Genomic DNA, 23,833 nt, shown 5'->3' on the forward strand with positions numbered 1-23,833 from the left:
TCAGTGGATGTCAGTCACAGAGACATAAAAACAGGCCTTCTCTGTCATCGTTATTGGTTTCAAACAAGGTTCCGTGCATAGAGGAGGCGCACACAACGGGTGTGTTTGTGTTTATTTGTTAATTTGCATGCACAGTTCAGCATGTCTGAAAAGGAGTAGGAAGAAACAGGTGTTAATTACATAATCTTGCCCTTTCCGAGCAAAGCTGGTAGCTTTTCACTTCCTGTGTTCAACATTCAGCAGATTATCATTTTCTAAAAAAAAAAAAGTATAAAGCAAAAATAAATAATGTGTAATGCTAAAAAAAATTGACTGACCATTGTATTGTAGAGAGTGAGTGTGATGAATAAAACATTAATTACATAATACAAATAATAATAATAAATAATTGTATAATAAATTATACACAATTAATTAGTTCTGCATAAATTATGTCATGGTTTTTCTTTAAATAATACTTATAGTTTCTTTAAAAACGTACTTATTTATACTGTTTGTAATATTAAAGTGCATCCAAAGGTGTTACCAGTAAATACCAGTAGGTGGCAATAAATAACCAGCAGATGCTGGGCTGTACCTTCACCAGCACAGACGAAGAAGAGTATAATTCGTTCGCAAGTTACCAATAAAAGCAAACGTTATTGTTTTATTTGAATACGTAATTTAACAACAAATGTAACTACTGTCAACTTAATGTTTTCAAACAGACAAGCTTTTAGTATTTCCACTCATAAATAAGAAACTGCAAAACTCAGTCGTTAGCCTTTCGGAGTTAGCCACGCAGATGCTAAGGAAGTAGCATTGTTTACAGGAAGTCGTAGCGTAGAGTAAAAGTGAAACGGATAAACACTTCGCTGGACACAAGACCATAAAGGATACGTTAACTTGAGGCCAACTTTTAAATAGCTATGTGTGGTTTTACAGGATAAACTAACATATGAGGTATGTAAGTACACAGAGTAGGGATACCACGCATGCTTTCGAGCCTCAACTTGTCTCGCTTTTTATTTCCATGTGACGGACTGTATTTAGTTTTTTATTACTTATCTGTGCTCCATGTTGGATCAAAGACAGCAATTTTTCCACGCCACATTTGTTTTTTTTCTGGAAGTCTTGCTCTGAGACATGAATTTCCTCACTCTGTTTGCCATCTACGTTGCGGTGGTGCTGATGTGCATGATCCTAGTTTGCAGATACTCCGGCCATCAGGAAAATCCCTTTAATGTCCTCTTTAACTGCATAGCAAAGGTAAGAAATGTGGAGCCTATGGTGATAGTTACATAAACCGGATAATTCGTATATTATCAATAAACATTTCCTTTGTGATGCATTCTTTTCCTTCACAGGTGATTGCACCAGTTACCCCAAAGTGGCTCCAGCGGTTTTCTCAATGGTCTCTCCATAGATTGTTTCATCAAAGGTATATTTTCTGTAGTATTTATTTAATATCTAATACTATAAATATGCATTTACAGAGGTAATACAGTATTTGCTGGAGGAATAAGCACTCTGTGAGGCATCATTCAAATAGAACACAACACAAAACACATCGACACCGCCCTCTAGTGGTGACCACGAGCTAGTGCTCCCTTGCCAGACTGGATAAAGTGGAGGTTTAATGTTCTTCCATTATGGCTGTTCTGCATCTTTCTAAATTGTCCTTGTCTTATGATTGCAGGAACAACATGTTCATCTATCTGCACATCCTGCTGGAGGCTGCTGTATATGGAGAGTTCACCTATGAGATTTTTGGTTTCTGCAGAGAGCTGGACACCACTCTGACCAGCCTGTCTGTGCCTTACATCCTGCTCGCTATAAAGACTTTCTTCTTCTACCTTTGCATCAAGAAAGATCCAGGTTAGTCTGTGTTAGCTGGAATTGATCACATATGCCGGGTGTTGTATTTGTTTTTACGTGCTGTCTTTTATTCTGACAGGCACTCTGACAAAGAAAAATGTGCCCAGCCAATTGCACATGTATCCATATGACAAGAGGCTGTTTCACCCGGGCATCTCTTGTCCAACCTGCCAGATTATCAAACCTGCGCGCTCTAAGCACTGTAGTAAGTCCTTTGTCTGAAAGTCTCCTTGTTCCAGCTATTCTCTCCCTCGCTGCTTTATCGCTGTACGTATTTGACTTTCTTTACCTTTACAAAAGGAACTTATCATTTATGATTGTTTGCACATATCGGCCATATTTAGTGACTCTTGCATTGCAACAAGACAAAAGTGGCATAGAGACAGCAGTCAGATATACATGGCACCTCGAATGTCACCTCCCTTTTTTCTTTTCAAAAAGCAATAACAGGTGATGCCACTAGATGTCATTCCTTGACAGCACACAGCGCTTACAGAGCAGAGCTAGCATCCGTACAGCTGGGAATGTTTTCCATTTGTCACAACACACATATGGTACTAGGTGTTTACTGTAAACACACTTTGTGTTCCAGGGGTGTGCGACAGGTGTGTTCAGCGTTTCGACCATCACTGCATCTGGGTGAACAACTGCATCGGTTCCCAGAACACGCGTTACTTCCTGCTCTACCTGTTCAGTCTTTGCGCCATGGCGGGCGACATTGCCCTGCTCACGGCTGACATGTTGCTTCATGCCGTGTTGCGTACAGGACTTCTGGGGGCCAGTTACATAGACGAGTACGGCCAGACGCAGCCTGCCGGGCCTCTGTTTGTTGTCCAGGTAAGAGTCAAGACTACGCTCTTGTACTGCATTGCACTCGATAAAAGTATATATAATCAAAGGCATCATGTTTCTCCTCTTTTAAAGCATCTGTTCCTGACCTTCCCCCGAATCGTCTTCATGCTGGGCTTCCTCGTCTTTGTCTTCTTCCTGCTAGCTGGTTATGCCCTGTTCCATTTTTTCTTGGCTCTCGTCAATCAGACCTCCAACGAGTGGTACAAAACTCGAGGTTACGCTTGTCAGCACTGCCACCCGACTATGACAGCCGACCCCCTCTGCAGCACACCGCCATCCCACTCTAGCAGATTCTACTACAGCAGAGGAGTACTCCGAAATTTGGGGGAGATTTTTTTTCCTCGCCAACCTGTTCGGAAAAAGGACACTTAGTAGATGTCAGGTTGCACCCCCAGTTAATGACTGCTGCTGAGATAATAAACGTTAATTCCTATTGCAAATAGGAAGTACTGCTGAACGTAGTCAGGGCATTTACTGTTTACTTTTCAGGTCAGGTTCTCTCATTTGGGTGGGGTATTTCTATGTAAAACAGTCTTTTTTAAACCATTAAATGGCTCGTGTTAGTAGTTATATTCCTCTTTATTGTGTTATACATTGATGTGTTGCGGTACATGTACTGTGTACACATAGTGTACTTTGCTACTCGAGTTTTAAATCTGACCACATTCTTTACAGAACTTAAAATACAGAATGAAAAATGGAAAAAGATCGATAAAACATTACATCATACCACCGCAATTCCCAGATATTATGCAAATATTTTCATCTCGGATCCTTAGGAATTGGGTGTTAACGGTTTTAGCTTTGATGCCTTGCAGAAAAGATCCAATTGACTTAGATTTCTAACATTAAATATTTGTGCGTCCACTTACTGACCATCTATTGTGACGGAAGTGGAACTGTCACTTTAAAAGTGGGCGGGACTTCCTCTAGCGGCGCTGCCTCCTTAAACCGGTGCGGAAGTGACTGTCGACACAGCGTCAACTAGAAGGTCAGGTATTTAACAGTTGAAGCAGTTAAATGTTTAACTGTTATTGACATTTTTTTTATTTATAGGAATGTTTTAACTTAGTTTTAGAGTCATAACTTCAAAGCAAGTCTCTGACGCTTGGCAGATTTTCCTCGTAGGGAAAAGCAACTTGCGGAGAATTACGTGACCACAAATAAATAGCGTGTTTATTTTTGACACTTAAGCTCAACTTGCCGCCTCATGTCCGGGTCAAAGTGCACACGCCTGGGCGGACAGCTGGTCCAACAACTGCTTGACTCGGTGGACAGCGTCCTGTTCGACTGTGACGGCGTCATATGGAGAGGGGACCAAGCCGTCCCCGGCGCCCCTCAGGTTATAAAACTACTCAAGAAACATGGCAAGAAAGTGTTTTTCGTCACCAACAATAGCACCAAGACGAGGAAGATGTACGTGGATAAAATGTCCACGCTGGGCTTCGACGTGGCCGAAGAGGAAGTGTTTGGGACGGCGTACTGCGCCGCCATGTACCTGAAGACGGCGTGCAATCTTCAGGGTAAAGTGTACCTCATGGGCAGCGACGCCATGAAGCAGGAGCTGGAGGCCGTAGGGATCCAGCAGACCGGGCTGGGACCAGACCACATCTTCGGGAAGCAGACCGACTGGGCTAACGTACCCCTGGATCCGGAGGTGAAGGCGGTGCTGGTCGGGTTTGATGAACATTTCAGCTACATGAAGCTGAACAGGGCGTTGCAGTACATCATCAGGTCGGACTGTTTGTTTGTGGGAACCAACAGGGACACCAGGCTGCCTCTGGAGGGGGGCACTGCTGTCCCAGGTAGGGTAAAATTCCATTTGACATTGAATTGATTTTTCTGCTTTTGTATTCCAATATGGAGGTCAGCCTGCATGTAGTTGATTCTGCTGGTCAGAGACTCGAAGATTATTGAAGACAATTGACCCAATTTTTTGTCTTCCTTCCCCAGGTACCGGCTGTCTCCTGCAGGCTGTTGAGACCGCAGCCCAGCGCCAAGCCGCAACGGTGGGCAAACCCAACCGCTTCATGTTCGACTGCGTGGCCTCGCAATTTGGCGTAGACCCCAGCCGCTGCTTGATGGTGGGCGATCGCCTGGACACGGACATCATGTTGGGCTCCAACTGCGGCCTGAAGACCCTCCTCACCCTCACCGGGGTCAGCACGGTGGATGAGGCGGAAGCCAATCAACGGAGCGGCTGTGCCGAAAGGCAGAGGATGGTGCCTGATTATTACGTGGAGAGCATCGCTGACCTTCTTCCGGCCCTGCAAGGATGAGACTGTCAAGACTCATGCGGTACAGGAGGTTGGCTCGCCCGATCATAGTCTTCCATATTACTGATTTATTATGTCTACAACAAAGACACCACTGTGGTGTTGTGGTCTGATGGAGGACATAAACCCCAATTTTACACTGAAAAGCAAGAAAAAAACAATTCATTGTTTTTAATATAATATCAATGATTATATTATTTAAAATTACTTAAGCAAAAAAAATCCAGTAATTTTATGGTGATATTTTTTGCTTAATATCTAAATTAGTTTTTGCTGCAATAAAATTTATTGTTACATGACAACTTTACATATATGCTTTTTTTTAAAAAGTAACTCCTAGTATTGTGAAAAAGTCAACAGGCCAGACGATTACCACACAGTATGATAACATAGTTGTATATGTGTAGTGTACTTGCCCCCATGTGATGTCATCCACCCACTCAAGCAACTAAAAGTACAAGCCAATAAAAGAAGCCAGCATCAATGTGGTCTCGTGGAGTTTACATCCCTTTCAAACAGGACAATGATGTAGTCAATATGTTTTTGAAAGTCTCCTTTGGTTTAACACAGAGTGTTATGTTTGTGTATGTCCACCTAACGGTTATTAAAATAGTCTTCTCTCTTTCCCCCCTGCTGGTTCTGTGTTGGTAAAGTCACCTTCTGCTTTCATGCGGCGGAAGCAGCAGCAGCACTCGAGTGTTTCATATGACCGCTTTCCTGCTGAGAGATGTCTTCCATGCCGAGGTTGCTTTTATGCCTTTGTCTATTGTCTCGGCTGGGGTCGGCTGCCAAGTGTGTGTGGAGTCCCAAAAAAAAAAGAGGGGAAACGCATGAAGGAAACTGGTAGAATGCAACCTGCACCAAAACTAAGCCGACTTCCTTATTTGTCTGTATTTTGTCATTAAGAGTGAATTTCCACAGTAGTATCCGAGGCAAGCTGGTTCCTGTGTTTAAAGAAGCCCCTTTCACACTTTTTGATTTTTCCTACCGTTCTGTAGGAAAAAGCCACTAACAAAGTAAAGCTTACCTTTCACACTGCTTGTAAATAAAAGAAACCCCAGCATTTTCCAGTGGAACTGTTCTGTATAAAAGGCGCCGTCATAGCAGACCCTGGTCATATACGTATCTGCTGTGTAAAAGTACACACAGTTGCAGTCATATCCTTCTTTGCTGAGTTCTGTGTGAAAGGCAAATACCTGTAAGTGGCAGATCTACCGCTGGGGCTGTGATGAGGCTTTTATTGCAGGATCTGTGTAAAAGACACAAGAAGAGGAGGACTAGGACTAGGAGGGGGAAGGGGAATGAAGTGGGAGGTCTCTGGAGATGAAGAGAGAGAAGCCAGCCAGGTGAATCGGATCTCAGTCCAGCACCTATCATGACCACACCTCGGTACCCATAGCGTGGAGAAGGGAGCAGACGAGTTGCATGAGGAACCATGATGGGACACAGGATGGTGAGATGTTGGAATCTTCCAGAGGCCACTTTGGAGGGCGGATGCTGTGTGGTAAGTCTTTTCCTGGTTCATGCTGACAAAGGGAAGTGTAGCAACGGCTTGTGTGTGTGTGCTTCTAGAATGGAGGCTCATCGTCTTCCATCCCCAAAAAAGTCATCTGTATCGGCCTCTCCACTTCCTTGCTCCTGGTCCTCCTGGCTCTGGGCTTGACTGGACATCTTGGGCTGCCCAAGCTCCACTCACGGGTTTGATCAGAACTGGCTCACCATGTCCACCATCTCAACGCCATATTCATCATTACCTCATTTAGTCCTCACAGGCTGTCCGAATCATTGCTCCAGACCCGAGCGGGGCCCTGCTCCTCAACCAGTCAGCTGTTGTAGACCAGCAAAATGGCCTTGTGACCTTTTCTGTGACGTCAAGGACGAATCTCACATCCACGGTGCTCTTTGACATCAAGCATGTACGTCTACAGCGGAATGAAAGGAATAAGATGCTCCGTATCTCTAAGACTTCTCACGTGTGTTTCACAGGGGCTGATATGTTACCAACCAGTCCTCCAGAAAAGCTGCTTCCTCCGGACCATGGAAACGTCAGACTACGAGAATGTTCACGCCTTACTTCAAGCGTCGGCACACAAGGTAACAAGGATATTGAGAAAAGCGGAATAGGGAATCCTTCCATCTTTAAACATGTTGACCTTAAGTCAAGACTTTCCGGACAAAAGGACAAAAGTATCTCTTTAAAAGTCCTTCTCTCCTGCTGGATTCCTCAAAACATCTGATCCCTGCAGCCCAGGATCTTCTTACAGGAGACCACAGCAAGCCAGAGCCCGAGTCTTGGAGCAGACACAATGGCCTCACTGTGTGGGGGGCTTTTTAGCTTTTAAGACTTCCCTTTTTGCAGTGAAATACAGCCCGGCCCGCATCCAATTAGATGTCATTTGGCAATATGAGCCATATAGAGAGAATTAAATATTTGGCCAGAATATTGCTGTAACGTTGCCTCATATATTTGCTTATCATTTCTTCAAAATGTGACTAACCTTTTAGGTTATTAGGTAAACCACTGCAGGAGATGTAGCAAACATATTGCCTGCACTGTAAAAGAGGCTTTGATTTAACAGTACGTTTATTTTTTGACATTCTGGGTCTCTAATATTTGTATCTTGTGTACAGAGTCACTTCCAGCTGTCAGTCAATGAGACCCAGAGGCGCACAGAGTTCTTAGGGGTTCTGGCTGCTACCCAGACAGACCTCTCCAACCTGGAGGAACCTCTCCGGGTTCTGTGTCGAGACAGGCCCATCCACTGGACCAAGAGGGCTGACGGTAAAGTCTCGCTTACAGCTAAAAATAGCCATGCAGTATAGCAATGGCTAAATCTACAAAATGCCTTCGTAGGTACAATGTGGTGGTCTACAACCTTATGTCTTTCTCAGGACCGGGCAAACAGAGGCTGGTGTATTTCTGCATAGACATCTGCTTCCCCAACAACATCTGTATGTCTATGTGCTTCTACTACCTGCCTGACTGATGATGCCTTGTCCTCCACGGCCCCCATTTTTAGCTCGCTCGTTAAGGCTGGTGGGATTCCTTCATTTGTACTTCCTGTAATCATTGTAATGCAATGTCACGTGCTCCAATAATAAAAGCTGTATGTCTATAATTGTTAATTAATGTGTAGAACAGAATTTAAATGTTAAATAATATACAAAAAAGATCTACTGTACTGTGACGCCACATTGGGGTCAAGTCAGGTCTCGTTGCCGCCAAATAACCAGTTTATGTATTCAACAAGTTCAAAAATGGGGGAGCTTGCACCTCCTCAACAGTGATGAAACCCAATAGTAGTAGTAGTAGTAGTACGATAAATACTATTATTTAGAATAGTACACCTTTTTTATAGCCTGTGATGGATCTCAGAAACTTAAGGTGGATTTGGCTTTCTCATGATGCTTTACAGGTGGTTAACAGCCCCCCCCCCCCCCACCAAGGTCATTGTATGCCAAGAGGCGTGTACCACTTAGTCCTCTTCTTCACCCTCCTCCTCCTCCTCCTCCTCAGGGCAGTACACTGTCATTAAAGGCCAGGCACACCACCGCCTTCTGGTGGCCGCTGTACTCCCTTTTGATCTCGCCCGTCTCCACACACCACAGCCGAGCCAGGTTGTCCGAGGAAGCTTCGAAAAACAATTCATTCAAATTTAAACATCCGTATTGATGAGATGATACACAAGATTGGGTCTACGGAGGCGAGACGAGATTGTAACTTGACTTTTAAGAAAAAGTACATGAAATACCTTACCTGTGACTATGTACTGCGAATCTCCAGAGAAGGCGCAGTCCCACATCCAGCCTCTAGATGTCTCTCCAGGATTGTTGCTCTTGATGCTCAGCTCTGTCATCAGGGAGAAGTTGGACGTCCTCCAGATCTTGCAGGTCTGATCAGCAGAGCAGGTGGCCAACAGACTAAAGACGACACAAAGGCTGAGCATTCATCACTCCTTTTGTCAGCGTTGGGTTGTAAATAATTCAGGATTTTATGCTAACTTAAATAGAAAGTAGTTTGATGGCGGTATCTGCAGTATGGTACAAAAAGTGCTGCAGTTATGAATCCAGCAGAGGACGCCATCTCTTGTCAATATTTTCTCTTTGTGATAAAGCCTGCTGAAGCTAGTACATGATCAATTATGAAGTATTTGATACTCACGTGGAATCGGGGCTAAACTTGCAGCGCAGAGAGTAGCGTTTGTGCGCAGGGATCTTGGTTTTGGGAATAAGCTGCGTCACCTCCTCTCCTATACCTCCAGCCACATTCCATACGTAACAGTTTCCCTGTAAAGGAGGACGGCGTTGGTTGGTGAGGCCGTAGTTTATTTGGAAGACTAATATGTCGAGTTACTGACTGAGCTGTTGACGGCCGCCATGTAACTAGCATCTGGGTCGATGTGAACAGCGTTGACCGACACCTCTGGCTCGGGGATCAGCTGTTCATTGTGGTCCGTCTTCAGATCCCAAATATGTATCACACCGCTCTGGTCTCCGACTATTAGTTCTGCCTAAAATAACACACGGTTGCCATTACTGAAAATGAAAATGCACGCCTTAGTCAGTCCTGTAGAAGTGAATGTTCCACCTGGTTTGGGTGCAGACACACGCAGTTGATTGGCGCATTGACCTGGAAGATCCTCTGGCATTGTAGATTTCGTGACCTTTGCGGGATCGTTGACCAAACGAATTATGATACTCTTTTTACTTATATATAATTATCTTCCAGTGTTGTACCTCAGGTCCCAGATACGAGCCATGCAATCTTCTCCTCCTGTGTACATCCAGCGTCCATCTTCATGGAAGCCCACAGATGTGATGTTCTTGCTAACACCGTCATAGTTGATCACCGGGTTGGGGTTGTTAGAGTTCAGATCATACATGCGGATATGCTGATAACCTTAAAAAGGAGTGGAATATTAAATGCAGTACAGCACAGCCGTCATTTACACAACCAACCAACCTGCAGCAGCAATCATACTCCTATCAGGTGTTATTTCAAGTGAATTCACTTGCTGGGGAAAATGTTAAGAAGTTACCGGAGACCAATTATGAAAGGCGACTATGCCAAACGGAAGTGTGCCAAGCAGTGAAAGGATACAGAGTCCTGGTGTTGGACTGTCCGAGTGCATATCCCGCTGTGGGCCTGCCAGAAGCGGACCGTGTGGTCGTACCCAGCTGTGGCCAAAATGACCGGGTCGCTGCCCACGGTTCCCTGATTCACGTTCATGCTTGACTGCTCACTGCCAGCCCTTAAAGTAAGTACAACATACAACACAACACATATGTTTTAATGTAGCATTCAACAGAACACTGGAGCAGGCATAACATGAATAACAGCTAGTGGGCTAACGTTAGCATAGTAGTATCGCTCTGCTACATGGGTTAGACAATTAAATGTGTAGGATTGTACTAAATGGGATGTAATAAATCCTACAGGAAATTAACTAGTAAAGTTTTGACAAGGACAAGTTTTGTTTCCATTACCTTTGATTATTGGTGCAGCCGACTCGAGTACGTCTCTGTAAAGTCCTCTAGCAACAAGAACGAAGAACAAAAGTTCCTATGCTTGACAGTGTGCAGCACTGCCTTGATTTTCCACGATTTAGCGTGGTGTGGCATGAGCAGGTTATAAATTCTCGACGTAATTGTGGCACTGTGTAACATCATTGTCCCCTATTAATTAATGTGTATTATATATAACAAAATGACCGTTCATATACTGTTCATATACTGTGGTTCATATACTGTATGTGCAAGTAATTACCTGTTCAATTTATGGTCAGCAGGTGGCGATCTCTGACTACATTACAAATGAAACACAGGCCCAACACCACCCACCAAACATGTAAAACAAATTCAAAACTAGGAAATCCAAGCTTTCATATACTGTGTATTTTGGGTGTATACTGTGCCTTAAAATATAGTATACTGCATGCAGATCTCTGCCCTTTTCTCCCCAGTGGCGTTGTCGGTGTTCGCCTTCTATAAAGTCCGTTAAAAATTTGCCCCCTTTTCAATAAAGAGCTTGTTGGTCATCCACCCCCTCGTTACTTAAGCATCTGTGCAGTTGTTGCAATACCCTAAATGATCCATCTGTGTATGATCCATCCATCCTTTTTCTATGCCGCTTATCATCACTCGGGTCATGGGAGCCTATCCCAGCATCTGTGTAAGATGCTAATAAACCAGATTTCGAATGATGAAGGTAACTTTATAAAACAGATGATTTAACTGGTGAAATATTTCAACCAATGAACAACTCAGTGAATAAATAAAGTTAAATAAATAAATACTGTAGAGCATGTCAACCACTCCCAGCGGTCTTTGTAGTAGTAGATCTTCCACTGTTCTGCTCAGGGCTGCTGCAGCAGGGCCACCATTTGCTGTTTCACCTCACCCGGGTCAGCCAGTGAGCAGGCCAAGACAACCGCTCTGACCCCACTCTTTGTCTTTGTGGATGGGAAGATCTAAAACATCAAGTTAAGAAAACATTTGTTTGCATTGAATTGGAAAGGTAGAACAGGAATAACTTCTGCACCTTCACATATATTTTGCATCTCTCCAAAAGAATCTTCCACTTCATTGCAGTGCGTTCATTGTCAGTCAAACGGGTAAACTCTTCAGTCTGCAGCAAAAATAAGAAATGCGGTATGTTTTTTTTCCAGAAGTGGTGCTGTTTCTTATACTAACAGTGCAGCCAAGTGTTGTCTCAGCCACTGGGCTTCTGAGGCTGCAGGCGTGCAGGGTGCCCGTGTGGTCTGTGAGGTCCAGCAGCAGGTCAAAGCCCGTGGTGGCTGAAAAGACTTGACCCCTCCCTGGACATAACTGGTTAAAGCAGCACTGCATGCCCTCGGGCACCTGGAACTTACATCTGGAGCTGAGACAGAGGGCGGGGAAAAGAGAAATTCTTCCAACAAATGATGCATCCTGTGGGCTCGCATGAACATACCAGCGTGTCTTGATGACTTTTGAAATGCCAGAGTCCAGGTCGAGCTTGGAGATGAAGCTGAATATGATGCAGGAGAACGTCTCTGCAGTTTCCTGCGATTTCTGCTTCAGTTGACCAACCGTGTACACGTCAGTAATGGACTCCACTGAAGGATTAGAACAACATGGTGATCCCAGTGATCCCTCACATTTCATCAACCATTTTATATCTTCTGCAGGGACAACACTTTAGATATTCAATTTAGATAGACGTTAGGGTAGACGTTGCACAGCCTGGAAGGCAGTATATATTAAATAATGTTTCATCAGTGAACAGCAGCTCCTCTTTCCCAGTAGCACATACAAGTCAGTGTACTGCAGTGTCTACTCTAAATTATACCCAAGCTTCGTATCTAAAGTATGTGACCCTCAAGAGGATATACTGTAATAAAAAGGGTTTGTGAACGGTGTTTTATTTTGATATTTGTGGATAATGGCTCTCAATGTGGTTCGCTGAAGTCCAACAACCTTTTCCACACTGATACATCTCAATTACTTTTTGAGGCCATGTAGGTTTGTATTTTTTCTCCCTTTAATAATAAAAAGTTTCATTTTGTGTTCAGTAGTGTTGGTATCGACTATCTGAAACATTCAAGTGTGACAAACACTTGACAAAAAAGATAGGAAATCAGGAAGGGCGCAAACACTTTTTCACAAAATTATTAAATTATAATAATCATACAAGGGCTGCACGGCGGTCGAGTGGTTATCGCGCAGACCTCACAGCTCGGAGACCCAAGTTCAATCCCACCCTCAGCCATCTCTGTGTGGAGTTTGCATATTCTCCCTGTGCATGTGTGGGTTTTCTCCAGGTACTCCGGTTTCCTCCCACATTCCAAAAACATGCTAGGTTAATTGGCGACTCCAAATTGTCCATGGGTATGAATGTGAGTGTGAATGGTTGTTTGTCTATATGTGCCCTGTGATTGGCTGGCCACCAGTCCAGGGTTTACCCCGCCTCTCGCCCGAAGACAGCTGGGATAGGCGCCAGCACCCCCGTGACCCTCGTGAGGATAAGCGGTTGAAAATGAATGTGAGTTTAATCATATAATCAAGTGTCAAGTCTTGATAAGTTACCTGGTATATCCTCTGGCTTGTCGTCTTCCAGTGCCCCAGATTCTACCATCTCTTTAGCATAGCTGTACAGCAGGCTGGCCTCTTGGGTGTCTGACAGCAAACAATGATTGACATGTACAGACACGCAATACACAATTCTCTGAAAATACCCTACTTAAACAACGCAGTTGTATGAAGTCGTCCCCCCACATACCATGAATGTTACTCTGTGGTCTAATTACACTGTGAGATGTAATGCTTTGGCAATGTGCTTACCAGGATTGACAGTGATAACAGTTTTGGAGTTGACAGACGCGGTCATTGCGTTGCGGAAGCTGTCAAAGTTAATCTTCGTATCGGCTATGAACAGCACTTGGAATGAGGAATCAAAAGTCAAAACAAGCATAAGTTACCTCAGAAATAACACAAAGTTTCATCTCAAGTATCAACAGCCATGCTCGCCTTTAGTGACAGAATGTTAATAGAACGTGACAGCTGGTAATAACAGTTAAATAGAGATTCATTCTGTGGCTTCCCTACCAGTCCCTTTGGCTACCAAAGTCTGAACAAGCTGAATGGCTTCTCTCTCCCAACTGTGATTGAATCAGAGGTCAGGAAGTTAGTGCAGTTCAGCTTGATGTCAAACAACAACACACAGTAGCCAAAGCAAACATGCAACTTGTAGAAGTGGGACACACCAGATGAGCGGGAAGGAGGAGACCAAGTCGTCAAAAAGCTTCACTTCCAGCCTTTGTCCTTGGCGCCCATAGGATGTCTTGAACTGTTTTGCCTCTCCAACCTGGAAACGCCAAAGGCAAGGCATGAAATGAGAATTTATTTCATAATTTACCCTTTTTTTGAGTAAATTACAGCATGTATGTTAGAAAGCTTGAGGCTAGCTTACTGATTTCACAGCAGCAAGTATATTTAGAAATGATCCTTCCAGACTCTGCCCGTTGGCCACTATGTCTCCCAGAGAATAGAAGTCCCTGGAGTCCTTAACTGGCAGGTGGATCAGTGGCAGCAGGCTGTCTATGGTGCCCGTGTCTACACACTGATACACCTGCGAGTGAGCCTCTGTCACCATCAACCTATAGGGCCTGACAGAGCAGATATGACAATGTCATCAAATATAATACACTACATTTCAATTAGATCATCAGCATTAGTGTGAGTATGTTCTTACGTTGGTGTTGTTGGACAGAACTTGTCCTCCTTGTCTGGGTTTTTGGTGGCCACTAATGGATTGTCAATGGTGACTGGAGAAATAATAAGTATTTGGCATTTTAAATGCAGTGACAAATTTTTGGATGATTTAGGAGGGCAAGGTCTCACCACAATCCCCAATAGTGAAACTGCCAGAGAGCCCGTTGATGTAGCCATCATTTCCCCAAGCTGTCACATTGATGAAGAAATCAGGAGAGTCCTTGATGGTGAAGCTAAAAGTGAATCTCTCCGTTCCAACATCTGAAATGTTGATATACAGTGTAGAACAGTCAATGCAAAGTAAACGAGATAATGTCCCAGATAGTGAGCAATACTAGTGATATTTGACGATCTGCTCTGCATACTTTTTGAAAGCATGACGTTGTATTTCTGTCATCAACCATAATGATAATAAGATGGGCTGCTCTATTTAACATACAAGTGTTTATCCATCTCCAGAAGAGGGCGCTAGTGTACTAGACAGTGTCAGAGACACTAACGCACATTATGTAGATCCTATCATAATTAGAGTGCATTTTTAATAAAAGAACGGATATATAACTTACTATAACTTACTTTTTCTGTCAGGAAAGCTCCTTATATCAGACTTTCCTATGACGATGCCAACAACTTTCTAGAAAAGACAATAGCGTTATATTATTGTGCAGACTTCAAACACAGCAGAGCAGACTTATACTTTAAACATACAGCGGCTCATCAAAGTCACTTACATATATATATATGACCAAAAAGGTACAAAAAATTATTATTACAAGGACGTTATTGTACTTACAGCGTGAGAAAAGTTGGGATGTAGCTCAGAGATGCGAATGAAGTTAATGGCGGCCATTTTACCGCGCCTTTGCTAACTAATATAGCTTGCTAATGACTACAAATATAATGCCGGTGAATATCAACAGTACAGACTATTAATACAATAAATACTTTTAAAGACGTTTTACAAAGTAAATGTCGTTTCCCAGAACTTCAGAACCTAGCTTCATTAGCTCAGTAGATCTGTTTGATGCCTTCAGGCACTGCTGGAAACGCTGCGTTCAAACAACTCCGGTTGTACCATTTGTGTGTACAATACATTTTTGTATTGTATTGTATTCTGTAATGTGTGTAGGTTAGATTGCTTCCAACCCCCCTGCTGTACAGTACTGCCTTGATAATGTATCCTAATCTTAATTCTCAGCATTGAATTTATCCCGAAGATGAATGTGACAATTTCCTGTTTGTTTGACTGAACAAAGCCTTATCTGATGCATGATGCTGTCTTACAAATCTATGCATGAATGCAAAGCTGTGGCGGTTAACACAGCCTGGTTCCTCTCCTGTATGAATAATCCTCACTGTTGCTTAGAATAGTAGAATATATTTATTTATGATGATTTATGTTGATTTTTAGGCTTGACGGGTTCTAATGCAGGGCTATCTGCAGAGGACCTTTACACAGCAAATATAGTAGTTATATTAAAATAAGATCATGTGATATAAGTTATTATACACTAATCATTTACCTTCATAAGGAATATGATCTTGTGTTTGCACCAGCTATTAAAATAAGATGTCATTTTAAATTCTAATTTCATTTAATTTTTCCCTCAACAGTTTGCCTGTCTATTAATCACAGCAGCACTTTTATGGGTTTTCAGATGAATCAAGTAAGAAGATTTTGGTTGAAGGATTTATTCCAGTTGATTCACAAGCCAATGTTAATCCCTCATCAATCATTCCTTGATCCAATATTCAATTACTTCTGTCTGAATACCGAAGAAGGTACAACTTTGCTGTCTCGCACCACCATGTGCAAAAGATTATTTCCCAGTAACGTGAGCACCGTTGTAGTTCAAATGGAGAGACTGGTAGCAGGAATCGCATTGCAGGTGTTGAATAAATGTTGGATGCGGTCTTATTGTTTATATTTAAACTGTACCTCTTCTTCACATGTCAGTTGAGTAGGCAGACGTTATTAATGCTGGTCCTGTTTTGCATTACAGGTTCAGCACTACATTGACGACCTATCCAGCGGCACCTCATTGTAAGTGCATTTGTCTGTTCCCATTTATTGAATTTACGTCAACATTTCCATAAAGCTTAATTTCATTCAATTTATTTTAACAATCAATTTTCACAATACATGTTCCTGTTTTAGATAAGACATCCGCACTGTAACACAGTTTTCATACTTTTCATAATTTCTGTAAAGAATGGATAGTAGTTATTTTAGTGATGGGACACTATAGACAGATTCCAGTCAGGGAATCCCTTATTATAGCTGTGTGTGTGGTTACATATGTGTTCATAAAATGCACACAGAACAACTCTGTATTTGAAATGCACACAGAACAACTCTGTATTTGTATTCTTTCTTCCCCATGATAAGCACTGTGCACCTTGTGCTGATGAGGCGTTCCAGCACACTACGTATATCTGAGTGATATTCAAACATACTATGAAGTACTGCTGCTAGAATTTTGATAAAGAAGGTGAGAAACGCACATGAATTCAAGAAAGATGTTGTAGCAAAGTACAAAGGATGCTTCTGTTACAGTAGGATTGTAATCCATTTTCTAATTCATGACAATATCTAATAATAATATATTATAATTGTTTAATATCGGTAGTGATTGTGTGTAAATGTATAAAAACAGGCCGTTTTGTTATTATCACTACAGATTGTTTTTTTATTTAGCAACTAGCTTCCCACAGTGGCCCCGCACAGGAGATTTGTGGTCCATCTGTACAGCCCCGTGTAAAACACACCATCAGAGAGGATGAAGTACAGACACCAGTGACTACTTAGAGGCATGGCAGGAATATGACAGCTCCGAGCCAAGCTCAAGTCCTTTTTGTGAGCTACAGCACATTTGCTCGTCCTTCTGGTGCGTTTTGTCTTTGTGGAACTGCAGGTCTCAATTTATCCGGGAGACCATTTGCAATCAGGAAGTCTGGTGTTTACACTAAGTCCACACGCAACGTAGTGTAATGCAAAGCAGTTATTTGGTGCAGGAGTCACGATGCATAGACAGGTTGAAGTATTTAACCACAGGATTTTGCTCACATGCACACGCAACAAAAGCCTTTTTTTTTTATTAAGAATACTCGATTTAACTGAAAGAAGCGTATTGTACAGTATATGAGCACCATTAATTCTATCGATTCAGATCATTAAACTTATCCGAAACCTTTACATCCAAGCGTAGCTTTTGCAGTTGTTGGCATTAGCTAGTGCCGACTTTATTGCCTTCCTAAAGGCAGTATGTGTGTACACTGTAATTTCTCTGCCACCTGTGTGACGGACTATTGCTGCTGCTGCTGCTGCTCCACTGGGTTTGTTCAAAGCCAGTGAATACACACTTCCTGGTCTGCACGCTGGAATAAATATATATATATATATATATAGTATGTGTGTGTACATGAATGTGGAAGAAGTGTTCAATGATGCTAATAATGAGCTGTTGAAAGCAGAATGAATAAGAACAGTGGTGCTGGTGATTTCATCCATCGCCATCCATCCTTATACTAACATAGTGAAGTGGAAAGGCTTGTCACACAACTAGTAGGTGGACTGAAAATGAAAGCTAGCCTGGAAACATTGAAGAACCGAATGGTGCTTTGACGCGGTGACCGTGCTTTCATGTCACAGTGTACACAAAGCAGGTACTACCACCCACACACCCAACTCGGGCATGTTTTCTGTCTTCCTGCTTGTCTGCCTTTCACAATTACGGTCCTCTTTTTAACATTTTGTGGCGAGCCTTCGAGCATCATGGAGAATGTGGCATTGCCTCACAAACCTCTCCGTCCGGCCACCACTAGTGCCATCGCAGAGGATGATCCAAATGTTGTTTACATGGGAAGATGTTTTAGGTTGCCCTCTAATGAAGAACACAACAGCTTGGAGGCGAAATACCAACGTCAGGGATATAAAGTGTTCCCGATGTGAACAATTTGTATTGGAAATCATCAAATTTCCTATTCTAGGTATCTGGGGTGAATGTTCAATCATGCAAATGGATCCTATCCTGGTTATTTTGAAATCTAACTGTACATTTCTACAAAGTTATATATAAAGATGCTATTTTCACACTATAAATACTCTCAGGGGTGTCCAAAGTGCCACTCGGAGCCTGTGGAAACATCAGCAGCAATTTTACAAGAATAAAGTCATAACCGTGAGAATCATTATATTATGAGGAAAATACTTTAGCAGCATTAAAAGAAAAAAAACATTATTATTATGAGAAACTAACTAAAGAACAAAAAAAGGTAGAAAATTACATTGAGGAAATAGTTACAATGTTGTTACAATGACTGGAAAAAACAGCTGTAACTTTACAAGAATGAAATGTAAATATTACGAGAAGAAAGCTGTACTTTGCAATGTTACGAGAACTTGTGATGTTATGTTGAGGAAAAATAATTGTTTAAAAAAATGCATTTTGGGGAGGGGGGGTTAAAATTCTTAAGGGAATTAAGTCAGAATATTAAAAAAAAATGAAATATTTGGAAAGTTAGGAAGACAAAAAACAGCAAAAATGTGTAAAAAAGAGCCAAGACGGAAGTTCATGCTAATTATACGTTTTTTCACCCTTATCACAATGCTAGGATCCATTTTTTTTAGCATATTTACATTTGTTGCTTTACAAAATATTCAAAATGTCCCTTGCATGGTTTCATTTTTCAGTGTGTGACCCTCGCTGGAAAAGGTTTTCCATCATTTTTCACATATTTGCTCGATATGCATTTTGTTGGATGAATATGTTCCTTAAGTGTCTTCTGTTACAGCAAGGACATTGTGTTCGGTCACCTGACTGTGACCTGTCACCGACTCTGAGGTTACACGCCTTTTAGCGACTCCTGTGCCATTCTTGCAAGTTAATTGAAGACTTTTTATTACTGATTATTATTTAGTATGAATTCAAGACACTCACAGTTAATATAAAGCGCCGCAAGTTGCAAGGGTAAAAGTAGAATATTTCCTACTGTTGAATCAACAGAAAAGTTTTTATAACAGCCGAGTATTTGAGTAAATGTACTTAGTTAAATTATACCACAGCAAACCTATATTCTTATTTTCCTCATATGAATAACTCCCAGGCAGTCATTTTCATCCTCCTGGCCAAAAACCAAGCCAATGCAAATGTTCTCGTGCCAAGAGAAAACTTGATCCATTCATCATCTTTACCATACACAATCCCAAAGTTGCATACTTGAGGAAAGTCAGTCCATCAAGCTGTCGCCACACAATCTTTACATCCTTTCTCCCCCCCTTTGACAAGCCCTGACAGAAATATCGAACTCCACAATCGACCCCTTGTGACATTCCTGTTTTGTTTTTTAACAATTTCAAAGTGTTTCTCCTTCAAGGAAGTGAGGGAGAGAACACGTTTCTTTAATTACTGCTGAGTGATACATTAAACAGAGCTTTCATTTGTTTGGGGCATCTGTTCCTTGGAACAATGGTGCATTGTCCCTAAAAAGGCTGCAAAGATGGGCACAGCTTTTCACCATAAGGCAAAAGCGGTAACTGTGACTCATTTGGAAATGAAGTATTGATGGTCTGTTTGGAGGTTACCTTTAAATACCCCCGCAAATGGTGACAAAATGCGAATAAGCCACAAAAGAAAACTTTTGGGGGAATTTTGCCCATCATTCAGACATGAACATTGTTGTTGTTGTAAAGATATAAAAACAGATAAAAGAGGCAGCTAAGAACACATGTAATGGGAGGCAGCTATAAAGTCTTCTGGAAAAAAACCTCCAAAAAACGCCAACAATGCTCCATCTATCCATCCAACTTCTACTGCTTATCCGAGGTCAGATTATGGGGGCAGCAGCCTAAGCAGGGAAGCCCAGCCCAGATGACCAGGAAGTCAAAAACTACAAAAATCATCAAATTATTTCTAAAATTCTGATTTACCTTGATTTACCTTTTTCCATTCCACATACTTTGTGGTATTACATAACATGTACAGCATATGAAATAGCATATGAAATATCTAATAATAAGAACACCCTGCTGCAGTGCAATGCCGCCTTTTTAAAATATCATGAATAAAAATGCCCGAAGACAGCTGGGATAGGCTCCAGCGCCCCCGTGACCGTCGTGAGAATAAGCGGTAGAAAATGAATGAATGAATGAAAAATATATATGTGATATAGTAGTATCATCCCTTAATAAAAAGTGACCTAGTCTCATAGCAACAATATTTTAGCACATTAACTGGTGATGTGGTTATTCAGGGTGATGAATCATAACAGTCCGAACGCTCGTTAATCTCCATACAGAGATGACACATGATGGCAAAATTCACTTGTTTTTGACATCAACGTTTACTGAACTGTGGCTCTGCATGCATGCTATCGATCATCCTCTGTGATGGCTGTACATTGTATCGCCGTCGTAGTCATTTGTCATTGTAATCTACGTGATCTAAAACGGGAGTCCAGGATGGGGGATGGGGACACTGCTGAAACGGTCATAATGAGTCTATTATTTAACGTGTTGAAGTAACGCCTGTATCCTAAAGCACGCCACTTGGGCAATCCTCAAAGCAAACTCTTGACATCAGAAGCGAAAAAAAAGTCGTCCTTCCTCAGGATGCGACTAACATGCCATATGGAAAGCATTAGGCAAGCACACGCTAATAACAATGCGGCTATGGGTTTAATAAAAAGGAATGGAACGAATTATGACCCTGTCCCAGCCACAGCCATCATGTACTGAAACACATTAGCGTGGCCTTGGCAACTCGGAGAGCAGCCTGGGAGGGGATGACAGAAAGAGGAATGTAAGCATGGTGGGTGCCAGGCTTCCATGTATTAACCAATCAGCTTCCTACACAGGGGGAACACACAGGGAGATGTAGCGGGAGAAGGCCTGTGGGCAGCATGCACTGGAGATGGGCTCCACTGAGGATAAAGGAACATCAACAGAGCTTTAACAATGAATGCTGATTCGATTCTTGATTAAAATGGAAGGAGGATTTGTGCTCAGTTGAATGGAAGGGGGCCCGGGGACAATGGGCGGACAAGTTCCCACAGAGAGCGTATGCGTGTGGTACTTGACTGTTGGACTAGACTTTGTGGTGCGTTCAAGTTTTCTGTTAGCCAACTCAGGTCCAAGAAAATGTAGGAGCTCTTTAATTGGTAGAAACCAGATTGCATTGCAACATTGGTGCAGTATGTCCACCATTACTTGGGATAACTGTGATGCGAAAATATAACCAAAATATTGAAAAGCGTACAAAACAATAGTAATAGTTTGATTAAATGAAAAATAAACTGTAACAGAGCAAAAAGTAATATAGACACAAATTGACTTTCAAGAGATGTAATTTAGCAAGTGTAAAATAAAAAAATACTGTGTACATTTAAAAAAAAATTGCTGCAGTACAACGACCCACTCATATTATCTCCCAATATCAAGGGTATGTACGGTAATAACCTTATCATAGTCACTGTACAATTTTTCAGCAATGTTAATAAGGTATATGTTGTGTATTATTATTATAATTTTTTATTATTTTTTTATTTTTTATTTTATTTTTATTAATGATGCTGGCATTATTATTGTTAATATTATTATTATTAGTAGTAGGAGTAGTTGTTGTAGTAATATGGTTATATTTAATCAGTACATTTGAACCATTCAATACACTCAAACCATTGCAAAAATACATAACATTTCAAAAACAGGCATAAAAATTAAATTAAAATGTTATAATAACTAGGTTATTATTATGGGCAGTGTATAACACCCTGAGTAAGAAGGACCTTTGGCCACTGCTGTCGTAATGTTCACATTTGGATGCATTTTTGTCCATATCAAATAATAAATATGTAAAAAAATGTATTAAGTATTTATTCAAATCGCATTTCAAAATGTCTGCAAACTCTCAGGTGTGCTCCAGATCATTTTTCTCATTTCCACGTCACTGTCATTGACATTTCACCCACATGACATCTCTCTTGGAGGTCTTAACCCCTCCAGGACCACCTGGGTGTGTAACCCCTAGCCATCAGCGTCTTAACGACCCATCAAGCTTGTCTATGAAAAGTCAATCAAGTTTAATTAAGTGACTTCGGGAGCAGAGGAAGACACGAGAGCAGCAGCTGGCAGTGGAAGTAGTCGCTGGGTGGGCATGCCAACGTTCTTCTAAAAGCTGGTCTCAATGCGGGGACATGTCTGTTGTTGGACCTACAGCATGGAGAGGAATCTAAATAGCTCCATCAGGACAAATGTAATGTCTATTAAGTTCAATCTCAGCCTCACAGTTTGACCTGCATGTCACCGCTTGTGCTCCTGCTCGTGATTGCTTACGTCTGTGGCGGAGGCAGACTTATACTTGGCCTGTGATTGTCTAAGCGAGGGAGTTGAACACATGCTCCAACTTTTTACTGCTTTTCATGACTTGATAGTGACCACACCGGCAGCTCGCCCGTGCTATTAACGCTACGCAGACATCTGTTATATTTGGATTACAGCGTGTGCCTCCTCCCGCTCTTTTTATCGGTCATTTATTTTGACCCCTTAGTCGTTTTCCCGTTCACTGTCCGTGACGTCATTCTCTGGACCACCAAAGTTGGACTTCTGTTCCTTCGCTCTGGCTAAAAGAAAAATGCAACATTTTTCACATGATTATTTTTCAATACAAACTGATAAATATGTAAACACGTGTCTTCAGTGAGTGCCAGTGTAATCGAGGCCGCTATTCCCTGAATGCTAAACTTGCACTGTGTTTAGGGCCCCACCATCCATGAGGGGCCCCATTTTGCGCAGGGGAGCGTTCATTGCCGCAATGATTGACAGCATGCAACAGAAATGAAATAGCAGAATTTACCCCTAACTCGGAGGATCCAAAACCCAGATTTATATTATTTTATAATAATAATAATTTTATTATTGGCCCACAGCCAAAACACACACACACACACACACACACACACACACACACACACACACACACAAAAGCAGTAAGTTTACAACATTAAACTCAAAATATTACAACAAAAAATCTAATGGGGAAAAAAAGTAGTATTTTTACCAGGATAATATAATATAATATAATATAATATAATATAATATAATATAATATAATATAATATAATATAATATAATATAATATAATATAATATAATATAATATAATATAATATAATATAATATAATATAATATAATATAATATATGGAAAAGATGTAATTGTAGAAGCATAAATGTTAAAATATCAAAGACTCCGCTGTGATCGGTCACACACCCAAAGTGCTTCCTAACTATGAACCATATAAGGAAGTCCGTCCCTTTGTGACATCACAAAGGAACAGTTTTACCACGCCTTTTCAAACTGAGCGTTTAAAAAAAAAAATTGGACACCCCTGCCCTCTGCTTAGGGATCCAATTTGGTAAGGGGCGGAGTCTAATGCTGATATGAACAACATATTCACCATGTAATTGATTTCCCATCGACCTCAGGGATGTCAGACTGATCAATGCCGAGGCTGCAGAGTGTGTTATAAAATGCCAAAGCAGGCAAGGATACATTTAAGTTGTAAAAAGAGAGACATTAACTCAGATACAAGTACATGC

At 41.7% G+C, this 23,833-nt stretch overlaps 5 protein-coding genes across 5 annotated transcripts; 3 read left to right on the forward strand and 2 right to left on the reverse strand.

Annotated features, from left to right (window-relative positions):
• The first annotated feature begins 580 nt into the window (after positions 1-580).
• On the forward strand, positions 581-3,293 carry zdhhc4 (zDHHC palmitoyltransferase 4). The gene is made up of 6 exons (XM_078789032.1): positions 581-1,248; positions 1,347-1,420; positions 1,679-1,857; positions 1,937-2,062; positions 2,450-2,694; positions 2,782-3,293. Exons 1-6 carry the CDS (start codon positions 1,126-1,128, stop codon positions 3,079-3,081), a joined length of 1,047 nt encoding a protein of 348 aa, XP_078645158.1. The 5' UTR covers positions 581-1,125; the 3' UTR covers positions 3,082-3,293.
• Positions 3,294-3,640: 347 nt separating this feature from the next.
• pgp (phosphoglycolate phosphatase) lies at positions 3,641-5,611 on the forward strand. The gene is made up of 2 exons (XM_058061499.2): positions 3,641-4,514; positions 4,663-5,611. Exons 1-2 carry the CDS (start codon positions 3,920-3,922, stop codon positions 4,986-4,988), a joined length of 921 nt encoding a protein of 306 aa, XP_057917482.1. The 5' UTR covers positions 3,641-3,919; the 3' UTR covers positions 4,989-5,611.
• A 504-nt stretch (positions 5,612-6,115) lies between these two features.
• bricd5 (BRICHOS domain containing 5) lies at positions 6,116-8,095 on the forward strand. Its single transcript, XM_058061501.2, has 6 exons — positions 6,116-6,489; positions 6,558-6,683; positions 6,749-6,901; positions 6,972-7,079; positions 7,617-7,767; positions 7,878-8,095. The coding sequence occupies exons 1-6, from the start codon at positions 6,421-6,423 to the stop codon at positions 7,970-7,972; spliced, it is 702 nt and encodes a 233-aa protein (XP_057917484.2). The 5' UTR covers positions 6,116-6,420; the 3' UTR covers positions 7,973-8,095.
• On the reverse strand, positions 6,916-10,650 carry mlst8 (MTOR associated protein, LST8 homolog (S. cerevisiae)). Its single transcript, XM_078789033.1, has 9 exons — positions 10,473-10,650; positions 10,087-10,237; positions 9,949-10,000; positions 9,723-9,885; positions 9,574-9,649; positions 9,344-9,496; positions 9,148-9,272; positions 8,743-8,906; positions 6,916-8,617 (listed from the first exon to the last, which is right to left on the reverse strand). The coding sequence occupies exons 2-9, from the start codon at positions 10,213-10,215 to the stop codon at positions 8,499-8,501; spliced, it is 981 nt and encodes a 326-aa protein (XP_078645159.1). The 5' UTR covers positions 10,216-10,237; positions 10,473-10,650; the 3' UTR covers positions 6,916-8,498.
• Positions 10,651-10,919: 269 nt separating this feature from the next.
• meiob (meiosis specific with OB-fold) lies at positions 10,920-15,469 on the reverse strand. The gene is made up of 13 exons (XM_058061496.2): positions 15,031-15,469; positions 14,814-14,871; positions 14,367-14,498; positions 14,218-14,290; positions 13,936-14,131; positions 13,730-13,830; positions 13,572-13,624; positions 13,308-13,403; positions 13,053-13,142; positions 11,938-12,082; positions 11,679-11,865; positions 11,527-11,613; positions 10,920-11,455 (listed from the first exon to the last, which is right to left on the reverse strand). The coding sequence occupies exons 1-13, from the start codon at positions 15,085-15,087 to the stop codon at positions 11,342-11,344; spliced, it is 1,389 nt and encodes a 462-aa protein (XP_057917479.2). The 5' UTR covers positions 15,088-15,469; the 3' UTR covers positions 10,920-11,341.
• Between the last annotated feature and the right edge of the window lie 8,364 nt (positions 15,470-23,833).

Source organism: Doryrhamphus excisus, linkage group LG2 (assembly GCF_037039965.1).
Source record: "Doryrhamphus excisus strain RoL-2023G ecotype Guam linkage group LG2, RoL_Dexc_Guam_v1.1, whole genome shotgun sequence".
Classification (NCBI taxonomy): Eukaryota; Metazoa; Chordata; class Actinopteri; order Syngnathiformes; family Syngnathidae; genus Doryrhamphus; species Doryrhamphus excisus.

Coding starts and splice junctions, on each gene's coding strand:
- zdhhc4 (XM_078789032.1), top strand. CDS start 1,126: ATGAATTTCCTCACTCTGTTTGCCATCTACGTTGCGGTGGTGCTGATG. Junction 1,249..1,346: donor TCTTTAACTGCATAGCAAAG/GTAAGAAATGTG, acceptor TTTCCTTCACAG/GTGATTGCACCAGTTACCCC. Junction 1,421..1,678: donor CATAGATTGTTTCATCAAAG/GTATATTTTCTG, acceptor TTATGATTGCAG/GAACAACATGTTCATCTATC.
- pgp (XM_058061499.2), top strand. CDS start 3,920: ATGTCCGGGTCAAAGTGCACACGCCTGGGCGGACAGCTGGTCCAACAA. Junction 4,515..4,662: donor GGGGGGCACTGCTGTCCCAG/GTAGGGTAAAAT, acceptor TTCCTTCCCCAG/GTACCGGCTGTCTCCTGCAG.
- bricd5 (XM_058061501.2), top strand. CDS start 6,421: ATGATGGGACACAGGATGGTGAGATGTTGGAATCTTCCAGAGGCCACT. Junction 7,080..7,616: donor TTCAAGCGTCGGCACACAAG/GTAACAAGGATA, acceptor TCTTGTGTACAG/AGTCACTTCCAGCTGTCAGT. Junction 7,768..7,877: donor CTGGACCAAGAGGGCTGACG/GTAAAGTCTCGC, acceptor TGTCTTTCTCAG/GACCGGGCAAACAGAGGCTG.
- mlst8 (XM_078789033.1), bottom strand. CDS start 10,215: ATGAACGTGAATCAGGGAACCGTGGGCAGCGACCCGGTCATTTTGGCC. Junction 9,497..9,573: donor TGTGTCTGCACCCAAACCAG/GTGGAACATTCA, acceptor GTGTTATTTTAG/GCAGAACTAATAGTCGGAGA. Junction 9,273..9,343: donor TGGCGGCCGTCAACAGCTCA/GTCAGTAACTCG, acceptor CCTCCTTTACAG/GGAAACTGTTACGTATGGAA.
- meiob (XM_058061496.2), bottom strand. CDS start 15,087: ATGGCCGCCATTAACTTCATTCGCATCTCTGAGCTACATCCCAACTTT. Junction 13,404..13,571: donor TTTGGTAGCCAAAGGGACTG/GTAGGGAAGCCA, acceptor CCTCATTCCAAG/TGCTGTTCATAGCCGATACG. Junction 13,143..13,307: donor TGTTATCACTGTCAATCCTG/GTAAGCACATTG, acceptor GTTTGCTGTCAG/ACACCCAAGAGGCCAGCCTG.